General features: G+C 41.1%; 1 protein-coding gene across 16 annotated transcripts in view; it reads right to left on the bottom strand.

The window, feature by feature from the left end:
* Positions 1-19,031, bottom strand: part of rimbp2 (RIMS binding protein 2) — a 199,095-nt gene that overhangs the window by 164,175 nt on the left and 15,889 nt on the right. For 15 of the 16 annotated variants that reach the window (XM_031902438.1, XM_031902444.1, XM_031902408.1 and 12 more), the window contains exons 2-3: positions 18,455-18,556; positions 4,670-4,780 (exon numbers count right to left, since the gene is read on the bottom strand). In XM_031902438.1, coding sequence (XP_031758298.1) covers positions 4,670-4,780; positions 18,455-18,556 — 213 coding nt within the window. The remainder of the gene's footprint in view (positions 1-4,669; positions 4,781-18,454; positions 18,557-19,031) is intronic. The other variant, XM_031902411.1, reaches the window with a different exon arrangement.

Below are 19,031 nucleotides of genomic sequence, written 5' to 3'. Positions count from 1 at the left end.
TTTGGCACAGTTGTTTTGTTCTGGTGAGCATATATACTTACCATATTGAGGAGGTGGCGGCACACCGAATATCTTCACTGTTTTGTTTGCTTAGTCACTCACAGTTGCTTGACTCATCACTTATTTGTATTTACTACACTATTATTGTTCTCTTTTTTGTTTTTTATGCTCTTCCATCATGTCTTTTGTCTATCAATCTGAAGCCCATTCAAAAGGGGGGCTTTTTTTAAAGGAAGCAGCAAGGCACTTTATTCAACATGGCACCGAGGATCTACATTTGAATCACATCACCAAGAGCGCTGAGTATTGTATATCACTGATACACAAGGACCAATATCTGAAGCTAAATTCTGGCCATGTATGGCCACCTTAAGCCTCCAAAGGACTCAATGGTTCTTAGTAGCTTAAACCTGGCATACTTTTTGTCAGTCTAAAAAAAGACAAAGTTTTTAGAAAATATTCAGAATTATCTAAAAATTTTTGAGCAACAATTATATACTGCCAAAAAAAATAAAACTTTTCACAGAATAAATGGGGAAGCTATTGATTTATATGCCACAAAGGATAAATAATTAAAGAAAACATCTGAAATGGCTGATAGATAGATTAATGAGTGGGGCACCTTTTGTCCATGTTACCAGTGGGCCTCCTTACAATCTAATTTAAAGAGATCACTAGATTTCACTAGCCTTATACTGTCTATGTGAAGCAAGAGCTGACGATTCAAGGGATCACTGAATGACCAGAACTGAATGGAGTTTGCCCTGCCAGGCAATGGGATATTAAAGGCAATGTCACAGTTATAGGAATAGCTCCCCCTCTCTCTTACCAGGCTAATGATTGTATACACTGTAAGTATTGTATGATTGCAGCACTGGCGTAACTATAGAGGAAGCAGACCATGGGGAGACCTAGGGGACAGAGGGTCCCAGACTGCTGGCTTTGCTCCCTCTATAGCCACTGGACTGCCTTAAAATGTGTGCAGCTGCTGCAAACTATCCACAGCAGGCAGGCGCTCACATGCAAGCAGACAGGGGCCCGGGCAGGTTGTAGTGCATGCCAGGCCCCTATGAAGTTTTTTTTTTTTTTTGGGGGGGGGGGACTCCATTATGTTACCAGTAAGCAACAATGTATTCATAAGACATACTCTGTCTGTGCCCCATTTTGGAGCATTGTAGCAATTCTGAAAGATTCAAGCAATGGCACAAAGTATAAAAACAAGGGCAGGTTGCAGTTTTTTTTATCTTTACAACCCACCCTTAACTTAGTAAATAAACCCTGTTGTGATATGCAGGAATGGAGCACCCATCAGAATCATGTCTTTAAAGAGATAAGAAGCAGCGCCAGCAACACATTAGCCAGTACGGAATGGGTCATGCCCAATTTCATGGCATTAGTCCCTTATTCTATCACAGATAATAACCATCAGCCATTTCAACTGACTAACCTGAGTTTAATATTGCTCTGTTATATATTCCTTGTCTGGGGCTGATAGAGAGCAAGGAAGGAGCGATGAAAGGCTAATGTGGCTCATTTTGAAATGGCGCGAACAGATGAGAAGCCAAACATACAGATTGCAGAATAGAAGGGTGACTGATGCGAAATTGCCTTACAGCTTCTGAATTTCAAACACTTTGTAGGATTAAACAATAATTATCACTGCTTCATTCAAAGAACTGACAGCAATTTGCTGCAGAGAATGGCATGATAGTGTCAGACGCGGCATAAGCAGTAATCACAGAGCGGCCTAATCAGAGCGCGCCCGGGCAGGCGTCAAAACACCAGAACAGCTTTATTATACTCGGAGTATGCATGACGGGCACAGACTGGCATTAACATGATAAACCCTGGGTGTTTGGCAACAATTTAAAGAGAATGAAAGTAATTTGATGTTTAGCAGTATTGGCAATTATTGTTTTAGGGATATGGAAGTGAATAATATCTGAGAGCCTCTTCCAGGCAGCATGGGGCCACAGGGGTTACAACTGCTGCTTTATTTAAACTTGGGTTTGGGGAATGATTCCCCAAATGAGTATATGTTGATATGTTTCCCCACAAATAATAACCATACTAGTTGGTTATATGGATTCTGACTAATGTAACCCTAGCAGATTGTAAGATCAACTGTGGTAGGAACTGCGCTAAATAATTTAAGGAGAAGTAAAGGCTAAATGGCTAGAGAGTGGCAATATTGAAGACCCTTTGGTAAGTCCAATTCCAACAACGATGCGTGTCTTCCATAGCAAACACACTTGCACTTTAGCCTTGTAACCATTGTAATTTTACAGTGTATTATACTATATGTACCTGCCCATGAGTAAAAGGCAGCAAGATGGAGATGCACTGCTCTTCAAGAAGGTACCCTGGGCTATGTGATTTTTTTTTAATGAAAGATACACTGCAGGTGCCCAACATGTAGGCACCCCCGAGTGATAAACATATCAGGTCCACATAAAATAAAGCATAATGGGTCTCATTTACTAACAATGGGGGCAGAACTAGGTGCAAATGTAACGTTATTCAAGAAGGCCATAAAGCATTTAGAGGCATAATGTAAATGCACTTACGTTAGCACTTTGTAATTTGCACCTTGCCAGCTATTAAGCCTTCATTTACTTAGAGAGGGCAAAGTGCAATGTGCAACTGACTATACAAATCGCACAGTATAAATGTCTTACAATATAAATCTAAATTGCTCAGTGAGACAATTTAAACGTCAGTTGCAGGTTCTGCTGTATCTATCCATTCTGGTATGTCACATTCCTGGTTAACAGCTGTCAGGATGAATGCATTAGTTGTCTGCCAATGTCATCAGCTTATTTTTCTTAATAGAAAGCAGCTGAAACAAACAATTTTTGAGAATGGAGAGAAGAAGCAATTCTCTCTTGGCAATCACTATCCCCTTGTGATGCACTTAACATCCTTTTATCCTTTCTGCTTCATTATAGCCATTCTAGAACTGCAACATGAAGTGACTATGCCCTTCCCATACTGGAGCCTTGTCCAAGGACTTGACATACTGCTTCATATTCATATAACATGGATCATATATCCAAGGGCATTTTAATTCTTTGTTAGGGCAGGCAACAGTGAATAATATAACCACTGCCTCCCAATTGGTTTCCTCTCAGCTAAGTAGCAGTTAGCAGCGAACAGCCCAGCGCAGTTAGCATGTGTATTTTAGCTGAGACCAGGGCCACCATTAGTGGGCTACAGGGTGTACTGTAATCAGGGGTCACATGGCAGAAAAGGGCTCCCAATATTGAAAAGTGTCATTTGTGTGTAATAAAAAGGGACTTGTGGGGTTGGTCTTGAGTGGTCATGATGAGCTCAGGGACAGGGCTGATACTAATATATTCAGTAAAGATTGCCTTGAGTTTGTAAGCCTGGCCTCTGGGGGATATTCCCTGCCACTTAGTGTGTGTATAAGGCTATGAGGACTGCTTGATATCTGCACCAAAAGCACCCAGACACTTGATTAACTTTTTATGGTCACATGAAATTAAACCTAGAACTTGTAAAGAAGTGTGTTTTGGGTATGAAGTATGTGTGAACAGGTCCAATACAATTACAGTCTACAGAAGCTTCCTTCATGACTGAATACTGAGGAGAAGTCATCTCTGTGAGCCAAATATCAACACTATTAGACATTAGGATAAGGATTTACCCAATCCATAATTTTGAATGAATTCATACAAATACTGGTAATTTGGCCAAATACTGAACCAAATTTACTAAAGCAAAATAGCTTCTGTGAATAAACATTTTGGATTATTGAGCTGAGCACTAGTTCTGCCATCAGGAATTATGGAGCCCCATACTACTTATTTAGCAGGGCCATCCACCCATGGGGCAACCAATTAGACTCAACCATATAACTGATCTTCTCGGTTAATGCGCCGTTATTCCAAAATACTTTCCATAATCCTCCCCACCCAACCCACTGTCCCATATACAATCCCCCCTTTGTAATCCCCTGCTGGTGGCCCTGAATGCCACCTATATGAATCTTGCAGAAAGTGCTGTGATAGACTCAAAGCCTGAAACAGTTCCATCTCCACTTCTAGGAGTACAGTCCCACAGTATAGAGACGACTGACCCGCAGAGCAAAGTATTTATCAGCACCCCAACCTTTCAGAAGATTACATTTGGCACACATACAGTATTCTGAAATTAGTCATTGCTGTCTCCTTAAACACTCTCTGGCCCCTGAGCAGCCACAGATCTCTTTTTTTTTTTTAATTGTCTCATCCCTGGTTATTACACTTTGATTTTTGTCCTTAGTAGCCCTTTAACACTTCAAAATATAAGATATAAGTTGTCAGTATATGGTAGAGTAATCTGTACGTACATAAAATGGGGCAAGCTTTATGTCTTGTCAGCACAAAGGTCTCTATAATACAAGCGAAGGCCATCGGTTTGTAATAAAGCAAAAAAGTGAAAGCATTTTAATGCAGACAAGGTAATTAGTTGCACCTAGTCCATATACTGACCCCCACTCAGTGTGCTCCTGTACAGAATGCAGAGCCTGAAATGATTAATAGCTCAGTCATTAGAGAGGCTTCTTGTGGATCAATGAGAATGAAAGGAAGAACACAGAGAAATGCTATCAGGGTCAGAACAGAGAAAAACTTCTAAAGCTGATAAATCAGGCAGTCATAAGCTTTACCTTGGTCTTTGTAGATACAGGCGCATTTGCTTTTTCAGTGTTCTTGGTGGGCGCTCTCTGTCCCTGCAGTTTGGACGCACGCTCGCCTACTTTACTGCTCTCAGGTTTCTGCTGGGAAAGTAAAGGCATTCCCTTATTAATAAAATCCCTCAGCAAGCAAAGTGCAAGAGGCACTTTCAAACACACATTGTGCTCATGAAAGATGCACATTTAAAGCATTACAGTTGAAACTGCAAATAACCACAGTGTAAACATTCCCTCGAGAACATCATTTTTCTGCTGTTTTCTTCCCATCATTCTGCATTTACACATTGCATGCCATGTCTGTTTGTGCACAGCAAGCCCCAAGCTGCACTAATAATTGAATGTCCGTAGGTGCCAATGGTTTGTCCAGTGGGTTGGATCTGTAAATATTAATGGAGTTACCGTCAGATTAGGCACTAGGCACCCTGCATTCTATACAGCCAGAGACTTTTTTTGAATCACAGACCAGACATGGGTGGCATTACACATCCTTGGGTCAGAAGCCTACATTCCTTGTCTTTGGCTTGCTACATGCAGCAGATCAAAGATTATGCCATACAGCCATCTCTACAGGGGCAAACATTTGAGAGAATGTGTAGATATTACCTACCCATTTACAAAGGGTATTTTAAGCATAGTATAGTACTTGACCTATTATCTAGAATGCGCGGGGCCTGGGGTTTTCCGGATTAGGGGTCTTTTCGTAATTTGGATCATCGTACTTTAAGGGGCAGATTTACCAAAAGGTTGTAAGTGTAAGTTTGGAGATATTTCACCAAAAATAAAGATTCTCCTCAACATCACCAATTTACTAACAGGGGAATATGACAAGCTTTGGAGAATTAACTTCGCAGTGGTGAGAATTCTCTTTACATTGGTTAGATTTATTTTCATTCTCCAGGTGAAAGAAGGAGTACAAGATTTAATTTCCACAAAGAGAAATTTCTCCCAGTTCAGGCCAGTGAAGTTCCATTAAAAATACAGAGCATTCAATTTTAAAACTCATTATCTACATCACCCTCCCCATGCAAATCTTCCACATACATCCAAACTACACTGCAGAATTTACGCCAGGAGAAAATTCACCACATTTCTCTTGAAAAAGTATACTTATGATTTTTAGCAAATATGAGATCTGTTGTTAAAATACACCTGGCGAATTGAGGTGAACCTTAGTGAAGTTAGACAAATAGAAAATTAACACTTTAAAAATGACAGACACCTTAAGTCTAATAAAAAATCTACTGTTTGATTATTATAGATAAAGAACAAATATGCTTCAAAATGTTTCAGTTAAAATAGAGTCTATGGGAAATGAGCTTTCTGTAATTTGGAACTTTCTGGATAATGGGTTTCCAGATAATGGATTCCATACCTGTATAGACATAGGTAAAAGCTAGACGCCAATGCATAGCAGCAAGCAAGCCATGTCCAGATCTTTTCTGTATGGCCTTAAATCTCATTTATATTTCATCCAGCTTTTTCCCCATCTCTTCACTTTTGCCGTGTTGTTCTTTGGCTTCATGATTAATTCATCTAGAGAGTTTCTGTTGCAAAGTGGTTTGATAGCCATCATGTCATAATCAGATTTTTTTGCTGGTCAAAGGTAAGAATAACTCTAATCATATTTGACTTTAAAGTTATTCTTTCTATAGCTGACCTACAGCATATGCTTTAACTAAATGTGAACTAAACGAGCCCTTGGCCGAGGAATGGTTTTATAAACATGAGTTGCTGCACAGCAAATACCCTATTGACTTCTTTTTATTACTCTTGGCTGCAAGTGGCCACCAAACTGAGGCAAAAAAAAGATAGATTGTGAATATTTTTACCATTTAAAAACCCCTAGGAGGCCATAGAAGTCTGGTTTTCCATGAATATTTGGAGTGCAAAATAGAAATTCTTCTCAAATTGCACCAAAAATGGCCCTCAGGTTAAGACTCTTTAGGAAATACCTGGGCTTAACCCCAGATTCTTATCTTCCCCTCTTCTCACTTTTTGTAGTTGTATTTGGTTGCACTAGTTGCATCAGATGTATAAATATATGTTTAAATAAAGGAACAGCAAACCCAAAGGCTGCTTCTTGTTCAAAAGTACAGAAGACCAGAATAATGCACAATTCAATGCACACAGTCAATCATATTGTATGATGGGGCCCTAAATATGTTCTATTTACAAGTCAGGTCTTCCTTCACTTAATTCTATAAATATATTTCTATTATTCATAAGTGGAAGCTACCATGCAGGTTACTGCTGTGAGCTAAAATGAAATTAGTGTGAGGGAATGCCCAGTTAGCATGGAATTTGGCAGTGAGCTTGCCATTAAATAACTTATGAAGCATCTCTGAGAAATGGGAACATTATGTTTATTCAGTTAAAATAGCAACATTCACGGAGTATTGTTTTAGAAAATCCACCACTTGTCAGAGTAATGTCCCTTTAATGTACTGTCAAACCTTTTGTCTTCAAAACAGCTTTGAAAGATTTGCCAATTATCCTATTAGCAGAGATGTAATGTGCAAAGGTTGAGCCATTCTTAAAAAGCCAATAGTTCTCTCAGATTGCCTGCTCAATAAATAATTCCTATTGCAGGAGCACTTGCAGTGTGTGCAGCTTTTCTATTCTCCTCATTAAGTAAGCACTGGGATAAGATATTATAGGGTGTATGTATACATTTATATCACTTTATAGAGACAGATACATAGTGAGGAGCATAGAATAGTTTGATGGCATTTTTTCTGTGCTGAATGCATGCAGTCCTATATTTGGAAGCTGCTATATTTGCCTTGTCATCTGTTTTACACATAAGAGCTAATTTACTATGACAGGGACATAAGTGATGGAGGATTAACAAGCGCACAAATGCACCCCTTGCAGCCCATACAAACAGCATCTGTGTCCAAGGGCAGGCTGTGCTCTGCATTATGCATTATATTTTAAATCTGCTGCAACATGCAAAAAACAGCACTCACATGTACAGGATTGCATGTATTTACCTCCTTCTTAGAATAAGTGTTAGATACAAGACTATGGAGCAGCTTGTGTCCCATAATCAGAGTACATGTCCTGCACAGGGTCTCCCTCCCTCTTGTATGCAGGTGCTGCCAATATTGCATGCAAAGATGGGTACCACTTGGGATTATAGACAAAAAACACATGCCCCCCATATGCCCAGGAGTAGTAACCCATAACAACCAATAAGATGTTTGCTTTTAAAAAAAGGTGACCAGTAATTTTTTTTGCTATGGGTTATAATAAATAATATATTTATTATAGTGTGTAAGCCAGCATCAGTGATGATGTTGCCCATAGTTTGCCCTGGTGATGTTGCCCATAGTTAATGTTGCCCTGGTGATGTTGCCCATAGCTAATGTTGCCCTGGTGATGTTGCCCATAGTTAATGTTGCCCTGGTGATGTTGCCCATAGTTAATGTTGCCCTGGTGATGTTGCCCATAGCTAATGTTGCCCTGGTGATGTTGCCCATAGTTAATGTTGCCCTGGTGATGTTGCCCATAGCTAATGTTGCCCTGGTGGTGTTGCCCATAGCTAATGTTGCCCTGGTGGTGTTGCCCATAGCTAATGTTGCCGTGGTGATGGTGCCCTGGTGATGTTGCCCATAGCAAACAAACAGCAATTAGATTTGAACGGTGACTTACACACCATAGTATGCCTATTACAAAATACCTATGGTGTTCATTGTAAAATAGCTTTAAGAAGTAGACATACTAAGATGGTCTATTTCTTCTTTAATTAAAAGGCTACCTGGAGGTTTTGATTAGTGTTTTGGCAACTGTTTTCTGCAAATCATAGTTACAGCACACACATAGACACATACTAGAGATGCGCCGGACCCAGTTTTTTGAGCCAAACCCCTAAATCCACCCAATGCTGTCCCTGGTAATTTCTTTAGCCAGTCACATGTTTTATCTCACCTGGTCACAACGATATCAGTTATATCATAATTTTCAGCACTTGGAATAAACTCTAACTCTCCTAATTTACCTAACAAGCTCCACGCATTTGCCGGCATACAGCGGAGGTTATTACTTTCCCCTCCAACATTCAAATTACATAATGGAGAGAAAGCGCAAAGATTACTATTAGGTATTTTCTTTGCAACAGATGGATCTCCTTAGCTAGTAAACTGTATGCTCCCTCACCCCCCCCTCCCCATGAGTCGTACTATCCCCACTGCCAGGTCTACACTAGCTTCCCCATAATACTCTAGCTCATCCCCCCTAGCTCAGCCTGCAACAGGCAGTGGATATCTGGGTGTAGCGAATAACTGGCCCTTCAGGCTGAAAAAGTTGGATAACACTGATGTTGTGTAGTCTTCACCACAGGCCCATGGCAAACGGGTTTCTTTAGCCAGCTGAATGAGGCTGTGCAGGCCTCTATTTAATTAAATAGAATCTGTCTTAGCTGTGAAAGTTTGATTCCATTTACGGTAAGTAAATGAAAGGTTGCAGGTCCAGGCACTGAGAGAGCTTAGACGCGGATCTGTTCCGCTTTCTAAATTTCCCCTCTCTATGCTCTTCTCCCCGTGACATCACACTCATGTCTCTCGGGAGCACTGCAGCTTCTGCTGCTCAGTTCCACTCTAACATTTAGGTGAATGCGGTGCAGAAGCTGTGGTGCTCCCGAGAGACGTGAGTGTGGCGCCACGGGGAGAAGGAGAGCCGGGGGATGCAGCGGGTGGGTGGGGGGGGGAGCCACAGGGGAATGCTGGGGAGGACATTGCGGGGGAGCTGAAGGATGTTGGGGAGGATGCTGGAGGATACTAGGGGGGGCTGGAGAATGCTGTGGAGGACTCTGGGAGGGAGTTAGAGGATGCTAGGGGGGAGCTGGAAGAAGTTAAGGGGGAGTTGGGGGATGTTGAGGAGGATGCTGGGGGGAGCTGAAGAAAACTAGGGGGGAGCTGGAGGATGCTGGGGGGAGCTGAAGAATGCTGGGGAGGATGCTGGGAGTGAGCTGGAGGATGCTATGGGGGAGCTGGTGGATGCTGGGGAGGATGCTGGGAGGGAGGTGAAGGATGTTGTGGGGATGTTAGGGGGAGCTGGAGGATGCTGCAGTGGGGAGTGGCCCATAGTATGGGGACACTGGGGGAGGACCAGCAATGTTTTAGGGGGCCCTGGCTACTAATGTTTTAGGGGGGCCCTGGCTACCAGTGTATGTGTGTGTACAGATGGGACTTCATACAGCTCTGGTGATTTTCTGAGTTTTGAATTGTTCAGAAATGGGTATTAGAGATGCTGAAGGTCAATATGTAGCATGGGATGCTTGTACTACACTGAGTCTGTCATGATATACAGGTGCCACAGTGCGTAATGAAATCCTTAAGGCCACAATATATCATAAAATGATTGTGGCCACCGTGTCTGCCTTCTGGTGCACTTTGTGTGTGTTATGCTTTTCAGGTGTGGTTTTGTAAAATGGGCCTGTTTTTGAGGCATGGCCATAAAGTGGGCGTGACCTGAAAAATGTTTGCCCCGCTACTTTTCAAATGTTGGGAGGTATGCTTATGCCCAACCTGCCGCAGGCCTATGATATATCCCCACCATATGAATGACTTTCCCAAAACGAAACATAACACAAGAGGAGGATAGAAATTAAATATGGCAAACACAGGATTAACTCTACTAGCCCTAATGCACTGTAGCTGATGATGGCAAAGAATAAACATACCGTACATCTAATGTTGTCCCATGCAGATTTATATCTTTAAGATTTTGCATGCCCTCACTCTAAGGCCAGCGGCCAATTGCATATATTATATTTACTTTGGGATATTGCAGAACAAACAGCAGGAAGCATCTGAAAACATAAATGACATTGCAAGTGACGTTGCAATGATAAATGTTGCTTTGACTTAAGTAAGGGTCAAGTTATTCACTTCAGATTGCAGATTAGATCAGACAGGAGAAAAATATATTTTTGTTATTTATATTTTCACAGAAAGTCCATCTCCAAGAGACTCCATTTTAAACAAATAACTTACATTTTTAACAAAATATTTCCTTTTTCTCTGCAGTTATACAGAAAATTATTTTACATTATCCCAACTATGATATCATTAATCTTTATTGGAGGAAAATCAATCCTACTGGGTTGATTAAATTATTTTTTTTTAGCATGATGATATGACGAAGTCCAATATCTGCACAAGTAAATAATAAAAATATATATAATAATTATTATATCAAAGCTAAATTGCCAAATGTTAAGCAGATGGAAGCAGGTCCCTGCCCCATATAGTCTGTAAGGTCAGTAGTATTTGGATGGAATAGAATGAAGGCACAGATCAGTATTAAGCAGTTGCTATGCGGTGAGTGTCTTTGTATGGCTAAGTTTATGTGGCCAAAACAGGGGCTTTTACACAATGGATTTATCCTGCTTTCCACTGCAGGGAAACAAAGGATGAAACGCAGTCCGTTCTTCCTTATTGGAAGATAAGTTTGGTTCCATCTGCGTTGGATGCTTAGATACGCCTGTGCCTGTACAGGCTGAAAAGGAAGAATAGGTTGCGTATCATCCTGCGCTCCCCTGTGGTAGAACACAGGAGAAATCCATTTTAGGAGATTGCAGGGCCAAATACTCTTGTGCAAGAGCACTAACTCTTTGTCTTTTTAAGATCTAAGGGTACATTTGCAAATGTGCTCAGGAGAGTGCCTGTACTTTTTAAATTACAATTTAGAAAAAAAATGTCAACTCATCAGAAGTGTCTTTCTCACCTCTTGGCAGCAGAACCCCTGCTGTTCCAACATTTCATTGTTACAATGTTCCAACCACCTACAGCAGTGCTGTCCAACTGGCGGGCCACGACCCCCCTCTGTGTGGCCCCCACCTGCTTGGCTGCTTTGATGGCTTACCTTTGTGTAAGCTTTAAATGGTATCAGTACTGAGATTAACTGGCCCCCTGCATGGTTCTCTCCTCAGATTCAGGCTGTAATCCCTCTGTATTGTTTTAAAATGTATCCCCTGTGTTGGTCACACCTTTTAATCTCTGTATTGTTCACTCCCTGTAGTGTTCACACCTTAGGCTCAGGCTGTAATCACAGACATTGAAGGTACTGCCTGGACTATGCTGCATGTGTGTATAGCACACACAGGGAGCATAGGGTAGGCAAAGTATGGCACATAGACTGCATAGGGCAAGGAGGGTATGGCACAAACAGCTAGGACAGGCAGAGTATGGCACACACAGGCAGCATAGGACAGGGAGGGTATGGCACACACAGCCATCATAAGGCAGGTAGAGTATGGCACACGCAAGCAGCATAGGGCAGGGAGAGCATGGCACACACAGGCAGCTAAGGGCAGACAGAGTATGGCACACACAGGTAGCATAGAGCAGCTAGAGTATGGCACACACAGGCAGGGTAGGGCAGACATAGTATGGCACACACAGGCAGCATAGGACAGGCAGAGTATGGCACACACAGGCAGGGTAGGGCAGACAGAGGATGGCACACACAGGCAGAATAGGACAGGCAGAGTATGGCACACACAGGCAGGGTAGGGCAGGCAGAGTATGGCACACATAGGCAGCATAGGACAGGCAGTGTGCTGCCTGTGTGTGCCATACTCTGCCTGTCCTATGCTGCTTGTGGGAGGTGAACCCGGCAGGGGTTTGTTGTGGGAGTTTGTTAGCAGTTGGAAATAGCCATTAAATGGTCCCTAAGGTGTGTAATTATATGCTGCGGATTGCTGTGCTATCCACAGGGGAGGAGGAGGCATATGGATTTAAGGGTATATCTTAATATGACATAATATAATTCTTTCACATATGAATGACGGTTGATATCCCCGCAGTAAGGACCAAGCATTTGGGATTTTGCTGTGCTACCACCATTGTGATAAAATAGGTGTGGGTTGAAGTGGGTGTGGTTTTAAAAAGGGGTGTGGCCAAACTGGCTTCCATTAGCGGCCCTCCACCATGTATGTAAGAGAAATTTCGGCCCTCCGTACCGCGGAAGTTGAACAGCACTAACCTATAGCATCCTCTGTGATGCCCCATTGTGTCTGAGGTGGAATCCATTCTTGCTCCGATTGCGTTTATTTTGGATAATTATATGGTTAGCCACAACAGAATTCTTTTATGGAGTTACAGTCATTACTAGTGTCCCGTAATTACTTTATTTGAGGAAAATTTTTACATTAATTACTTTTAGGGCAATTTGCATATTTCTATTCCCTCTTCAAGTAACATTGCATTGAGTGGTGGTGTTATATAAATGATTTGTTGGTGGTGTGTGTGGGGGGGGGGGGGTGAAGTTATATCCCTGTTGGCATTTAAAAACATCTGGATAGGTGTATTTAATCTATTTCTTTTTTCCTCACATATAGTAAGTACATGGTTATGTCCATTCACACAACAGTCTGTCGTAAAGGAGAGAACTCCTGACTAACTTATTTGTAAAGCCAACAGACTATAATAGTTGATTACATGTCCTCTTTCCTCATGTCACAGTACCTACAGTTAAAAAAAAAGGACAGTCCCGAGGATGACAAATAAACAGTACATTTTGAAGTGATGACAAACAAATGTACCCCACGTGGACATTCACTGAAGTTGTTACATCAGGAATTTTCACATGTACAGGGTTCAATGGAGGGTCTATGATCTCGCAGCAAAGATCAGATAGAAACACAGGGGCTCGTATTCTGTTAGCTCACACCTTCCATTCAGCAATGAGAACGTACACCATATTATTTAGTAGCATTAGCCCCTCTTATGGCGTGCATATCCTAATGCCCCGGAATTTCATAGTCCACCATTACTGTCATATAGACGTTCACACAATAATAAAGACTGCTTGGTTAAGACGGATTTGGGCTCTATGTGAATTCCAGTACAGAGATTGATGTAACCACGTGAAAAGTGTATCAAAAGGGAATGATGGAGGAAGCAGAACTATGCTGCAACTTACTTAATTGGTTTTTCACCACATTACATGTTTTGGGCCAGCATGCCCTTTGTCAAGTGTAATTAGTGTTCTAGCATAATGTATAACCTGCTAATAAGCAATTAATTTACATGCATGCTGCATGGCTGCACATAAATCAGTTCAGTCTGCAGAATGCATCTAAATTAAGTTCTAATCAGCCATACAGGATGTGGAATTAATATGTGTCTAGTATTAACCGGGTGAGGTGGCAACCCTATATGTAAGCCATTGCTGTATTATTACATTGTGGTAGTATAATGACTTGGCAACTTTCCTGACATATGGCTGCACCTTGGATTTGCACCTTGGATTCCAAGCGATTGCTGAAATCCATGCAATGGAAAATAATAATGAGTGTTTTGATGACCATGTGTGGGGCTATAAATTGTCTGACAGGCAAAATTGCTACACATGCCATTGGCCTAAACAGTAAGAAATGGAATCTGACTTTCTTGTTTAGCATACAACAATGATGCAATGCTAGTTAGATTTCATGGAGTCTGTCTGACAAAAACTAAAAGAATAACAAGGGAATATGTAAGATCACACATGTGAGCTAAATGGTGAACTGTATTGCTCAGTAGCTGGGTCATTCTCCAGGGATAGAATAAAGAGAGTGTGTTGTGTTACAGAAGTGAGGTAAAAATGGAACCAGTGCAGGCTAAGACCCAAGGACATTCTAGATTCATGCATTGTGCAATTGCCTTATTCCCTCTGGGCTGTTCTGAAACCTGGCCTAGAGAACAGGGTAACAGGAAGACCACCTGGGCCAAAAATAGAACAAATATAAACCCTGTGCAGCACACAACATCCTGTGCAATAAAAGGGTCCAACATTATCATTAGCTAGAAGGCCCTAGAATCACAAACAGTCAGACTTGCCTTAAAAAAAATACAATAAATATCTAGATCTTTCTACTGGGAAAAACACAGCATAGAGCAAAGGCTTTATGTGTGTTCAAACAATTCCCCATTCTGAAGATCTAAGCTTAGATAATTCACAGAATAGGTGCTTTATGGCAAGCCTGTGGGTGACGGCAAGCTATGCATCAGAATGTAGCTTTCCAAAAATATAACAGGCAAGTAAATTGGACCTAGGATAAAAAGTTCAGCGGTTGCAGCAGTGATCAAAAGTTATGAGTCATTTCCACTGCTTGGGAGAAACAGGCAGCTAGTAATCAGTGAGAGGGAGGAGAGGAGAGACTAAAGCTGCACAAATGTAGCTGGAGGAAAATGGTTTAAATTTAGTTTTACATTTAAATAAATCCTCTTTTATTCAGAATGTTAATAATCTATTTAAAAATAAAAAGGAAAATAGATAAATATATCTAGTCTCCCAGGTAGTGGCGAGAAGTGTAGTTCAGTCACTAAGGATAGGGCAGCAGGCTGGACTCAAATGGGAACACTGTGTATTTAATACAGACATATTCTATTGTGCATGGAGGATAGCAATATATCCATGTCTCCACACCACCCACTTAACATCCTTGGAGCGTGATTAGTGAAAATAGATCCCTGGCAGGGGCTGCAATGAAACAAGTTCACACTGTTAGGAACAGATTGATGTAGGAGGCGCCATATGCATTAACTACTTATTCAGTTTATGGCGTGCAGTGGTGTTACAGCCCAGTCTGCATGGCACATTGCCACTGCTGCAGTTTATTAACTGACAGGAGAAAGCATTGTTGTAGCCTCTGAACCAAGAAAGTTTTTCTTGTTAAATAAAATCTCAGAGAAGTGCAATTCTTGGATGTCTTTGTAACAGATTGAACTGCAAGTTGAACTCAGCACAGAATTCCCTGTTCGTTCGCAATAATGTCACTTTATTATTTTTGTGTTATATTGTACATATTATTTGTATCCTTTATTTATGCCAAGTGCCAACATATTTCATAATTCTTTGTGGAGATTATACATAATTTACATTAGTCCCTTCCAGAGCAGAGCTTGCAGTCTAACAGTGGCCATACACAGGCAGATTTAAGTTGCCAGTTTAGCCCCTTTAGATATCCCTACATATCTGAAGCGGCCAAACAGCAATTTATAAATATGTGATAATAATTAGAATTAATCTTGCTTATTTGTTCAAAATCTTTACCATGGATGCAGCACTAGGTTCCTAAGTTCGATTCTAGCCAGGGTCAGATATTGATCAGGCAGGTTTGACATTGGGGAATGATCTGCTGGTTTGGCAATTTTCACCAAAAGTGCAGATCGTTCATTGTTTTGCCGCCTTAAGTCCCTTTCACATTCACAAACACACTATAGTCACTTTTATTAGAACCTAGTAAAACTTACTGTATGGTTTGGGTGTGTGGGGAAAAACAGAAGTACACTGAGGAAACCCAAGCAGACATAGTGAGAACATACACATTTTTAGAATCGAACTTAGGAACCTAGTGCTGCATCCATGGTAAAGATTTTGAACAAATAAGCAGGATTAATTCTAATTATTATCATCACATATTTATAAATTGCCAATATATATTGCAGCGCTGTACTAATATAAATAAGTCAGTTTCTTAACATACCCTTCAGATGACCATGCTAGGAATATCATAGGAATCTAATAGAAAGGAAGCAGAAGGGCCCACTAGGATTTTTTTTTTATGTGCTTCACCAAACATTAACGTATGCTTTAACAGAGTTTATTATTTTATATGTTTATTATACTAATGCGACCGTGCTGAACCACCAAACACAGGCAAAATACTGAATGTTGTATGGTACATTTGTTCAGCACAGTTCCATGAGTAAAGCAACATAGAAGTTCCTGTGTGGTGGAACACATAAAAACCCACAGAATATTAATACACCCATGTGTAAGAGCTCAAGGAGTGAAATCAAATGAAAAACTCTACATCAGTTCTATGCAAACCTATGGGAAGAAGCACACCTTTAACTAAGGTAAAAGGCTTTTAAAGTGCACCTATCACCCTGTAGTTATTTCCTCCACCAGAGATGCAGGCTAAGAGGACGCACTCTGGCTGGGGGAAACAACAGTTTAAAAAAAAAAATACAGCTCCTGCCACTGCTAGGCTGCCTATAATGGGAGGGAGCAGACGGCCATGTTGTTTGCAGTGGCTGTGTATAATGAGTGAGTCTCCTCCCCTCACTCATTGTGTGCATGCACCTTATGTAGGAGCGGTGTATGAAATTCACCCTTCTACGTCATATGCATGCGCATATTGAACATGTTGTGGTACTCGCTCATTATGCACTTGCGAGCATCACAACATGGCTGCCCACACCAGGATCTCCCTCCTGATGTGGGCAGCCTAGCACTGATGGGGGCTATTTTTTTTTTTACCAAAAAACCTATTGTTTCTCCCAACCGGAGTGCTGGCTCTATTAAAGCACACCTCTGGTGGGGGAAACAATTTGAGGGCGATAGGTGCCCTTTAACGTAAAAGACTGAAAAGAGTTCCTTCTTATGACAAATGTATAGGCAGGGTGGGAGATCGTCTTTCAAGTGTCACTGACTTGATGGGCAGCACACTGAGAGGTCAATTTTGTTTTCACAATAGGGGAACATTAGAAGCATAAAATTCATCCATGAGGGGTTTCTAAACAAGTTTTAAAGTAAAGGCTATTGCCACACAATAAAGCCAAAATGTTCTTAACGGGCATTTTGCACCATTTACTCCCTTGACATCTGTGAGATGAAAACTGATGTATGCCAAGATAGAAGCGTGGAACTTTGTTTAAAACAATAGACTTTTGCATCAATAAACGCATTGTGATCCCATCATTACATAAACACCCAAAACTTTGTTTAACATTACATGCTCCTACTATTTTTCCTTTCTCGTCACTCACCTTATTTATTATCCTAGTCTCTTCTCTGTACTTTATCTATCCTTTTCTCCATTTCTCCACTATGTTTTTATATAAATATGAAGCATGGACATTTTATAGGCATAAAAAGCCACACAGCTGGATTAGCAAAAGGGTCCCCTGACATCTGGGTACAAGAATTTTTCTGATGCCCTGTTAGGCCAGTCTGCCACTGAACATAATGGAATGCAGACCAAAGTTTGCCATACTGCATTGATACAGTTTAGTTAATTACTGGCCATACCACACACGTTAGCCTGTGCATGTGTGGCTGTCAGTACTGGGCCAGTGGGATGCAGGGAAATAACCCTGTGGACCATGTCCACGCTTTCCAGCTGGAAAATATTGGCACTTCCTCAAGATTCCACCCAGATCTGGGCTGTAATGGAGAAGAATAAAATACATGCAGGGGGTGGTGGGTAGTGGTGTTAGCTCACAAATGGGGCAAGAGGCGCCTGAGGTGGCAGCCCCAACGGGCCCCGGGCACCTCAGTCCAACGCTGGTGATTTTTGCAACAATTTGACCAATAAACCTGCAGAAAGCTAATATTTTGAAATATTAGCTTGACCCTGCATGTGGCCAATTACCTGCATGGCCACATCCACTAAAATCTAGCTGATTACCACGAAATGAAAATGAGTTGGATATTCATCTCCCTAGCTTTCATGTGGCCAGCTTGCTATATCCTTGCTCAGGAGGTTAAAGTCACTCATTTTCACTGCATGGGTCAATGTGCACACAGTGAAGGCATCTTTGCAGAATCTGCTCCAAGCAGCAAACGAGAATATTGCAATCTAGGTAAACATAACCCCTAGATTAAAAAAAAGATCAGTAATTTGCCTTTACGTAAATACAGATGGGAACTTAGAGAACCATCATAAGGTGTTACATTGACTACATTTCCTCTCAACAATTAATTCTCATTGGCTGAGAAGATTCTGCTTTATAGATGCATTCACAATTGCAATTTACTTACTGGCCTCTTCTTTTCCTTTTCCCTTGTACTGTTGGATTTTTCAACTTTGGTGTCAGTTTGTAAACTTTCCTGGAGAGTAAGATCATGATCATTTCTCTTCTCCTGCAACAGGAAAGCAGATCAGGATAGCAGGAACATACACATACAGTTCTGACATTCAGACACCATGGTACCAGTAGGGCAGTAATCTGGATATGTAGCAAGCCATGTGTTTATTATACAAAAGAGAATATAGATAGATTGATAGATGCCTACAGCAATGCTAATAACATATATATATATACAGTATTCGTATTATCTCTAGAATAAAAAAATGACATATTTGCCTTGCAGATATTCTCAGTATTTGATCTTTGACCAATAAACAATGATAAATGGGAAATTTTATTCTTTTACGTCAGCCTGTAACATTCAGATGGAGAATCTGCAAATATTCCAAATTTTAAGCTTAATTAACTCCATATCAATATTCGGCACTGAAATGCATCACTGTGGCTGCTGACTCATTCTGGCTTCAACATACAGATAACCTTAAGGCACTTTTGGATTTCCTCCCACTCTGACTGTGGCAATTGTC

The sequence above is a fragment of the Xenopus tropicalis genome, chromosome 1 (genome assembly GCF_000004195.4).
Source record: "Xenopus tropicalis strain Nigerian chromosome 1, UCB_Xtro_10.0, whole genome shotgun sequence".
In the NCBI taxonomy this organism is placed as follows: Eukaryota; Metazoa; Chordata; class Amphibia; order Anura; family Pipidae; genus Xenopus; species Xenopus tropicalis.
This window is presented reverse-complemented; position numbering and strand designations above follow the sequence as displayed.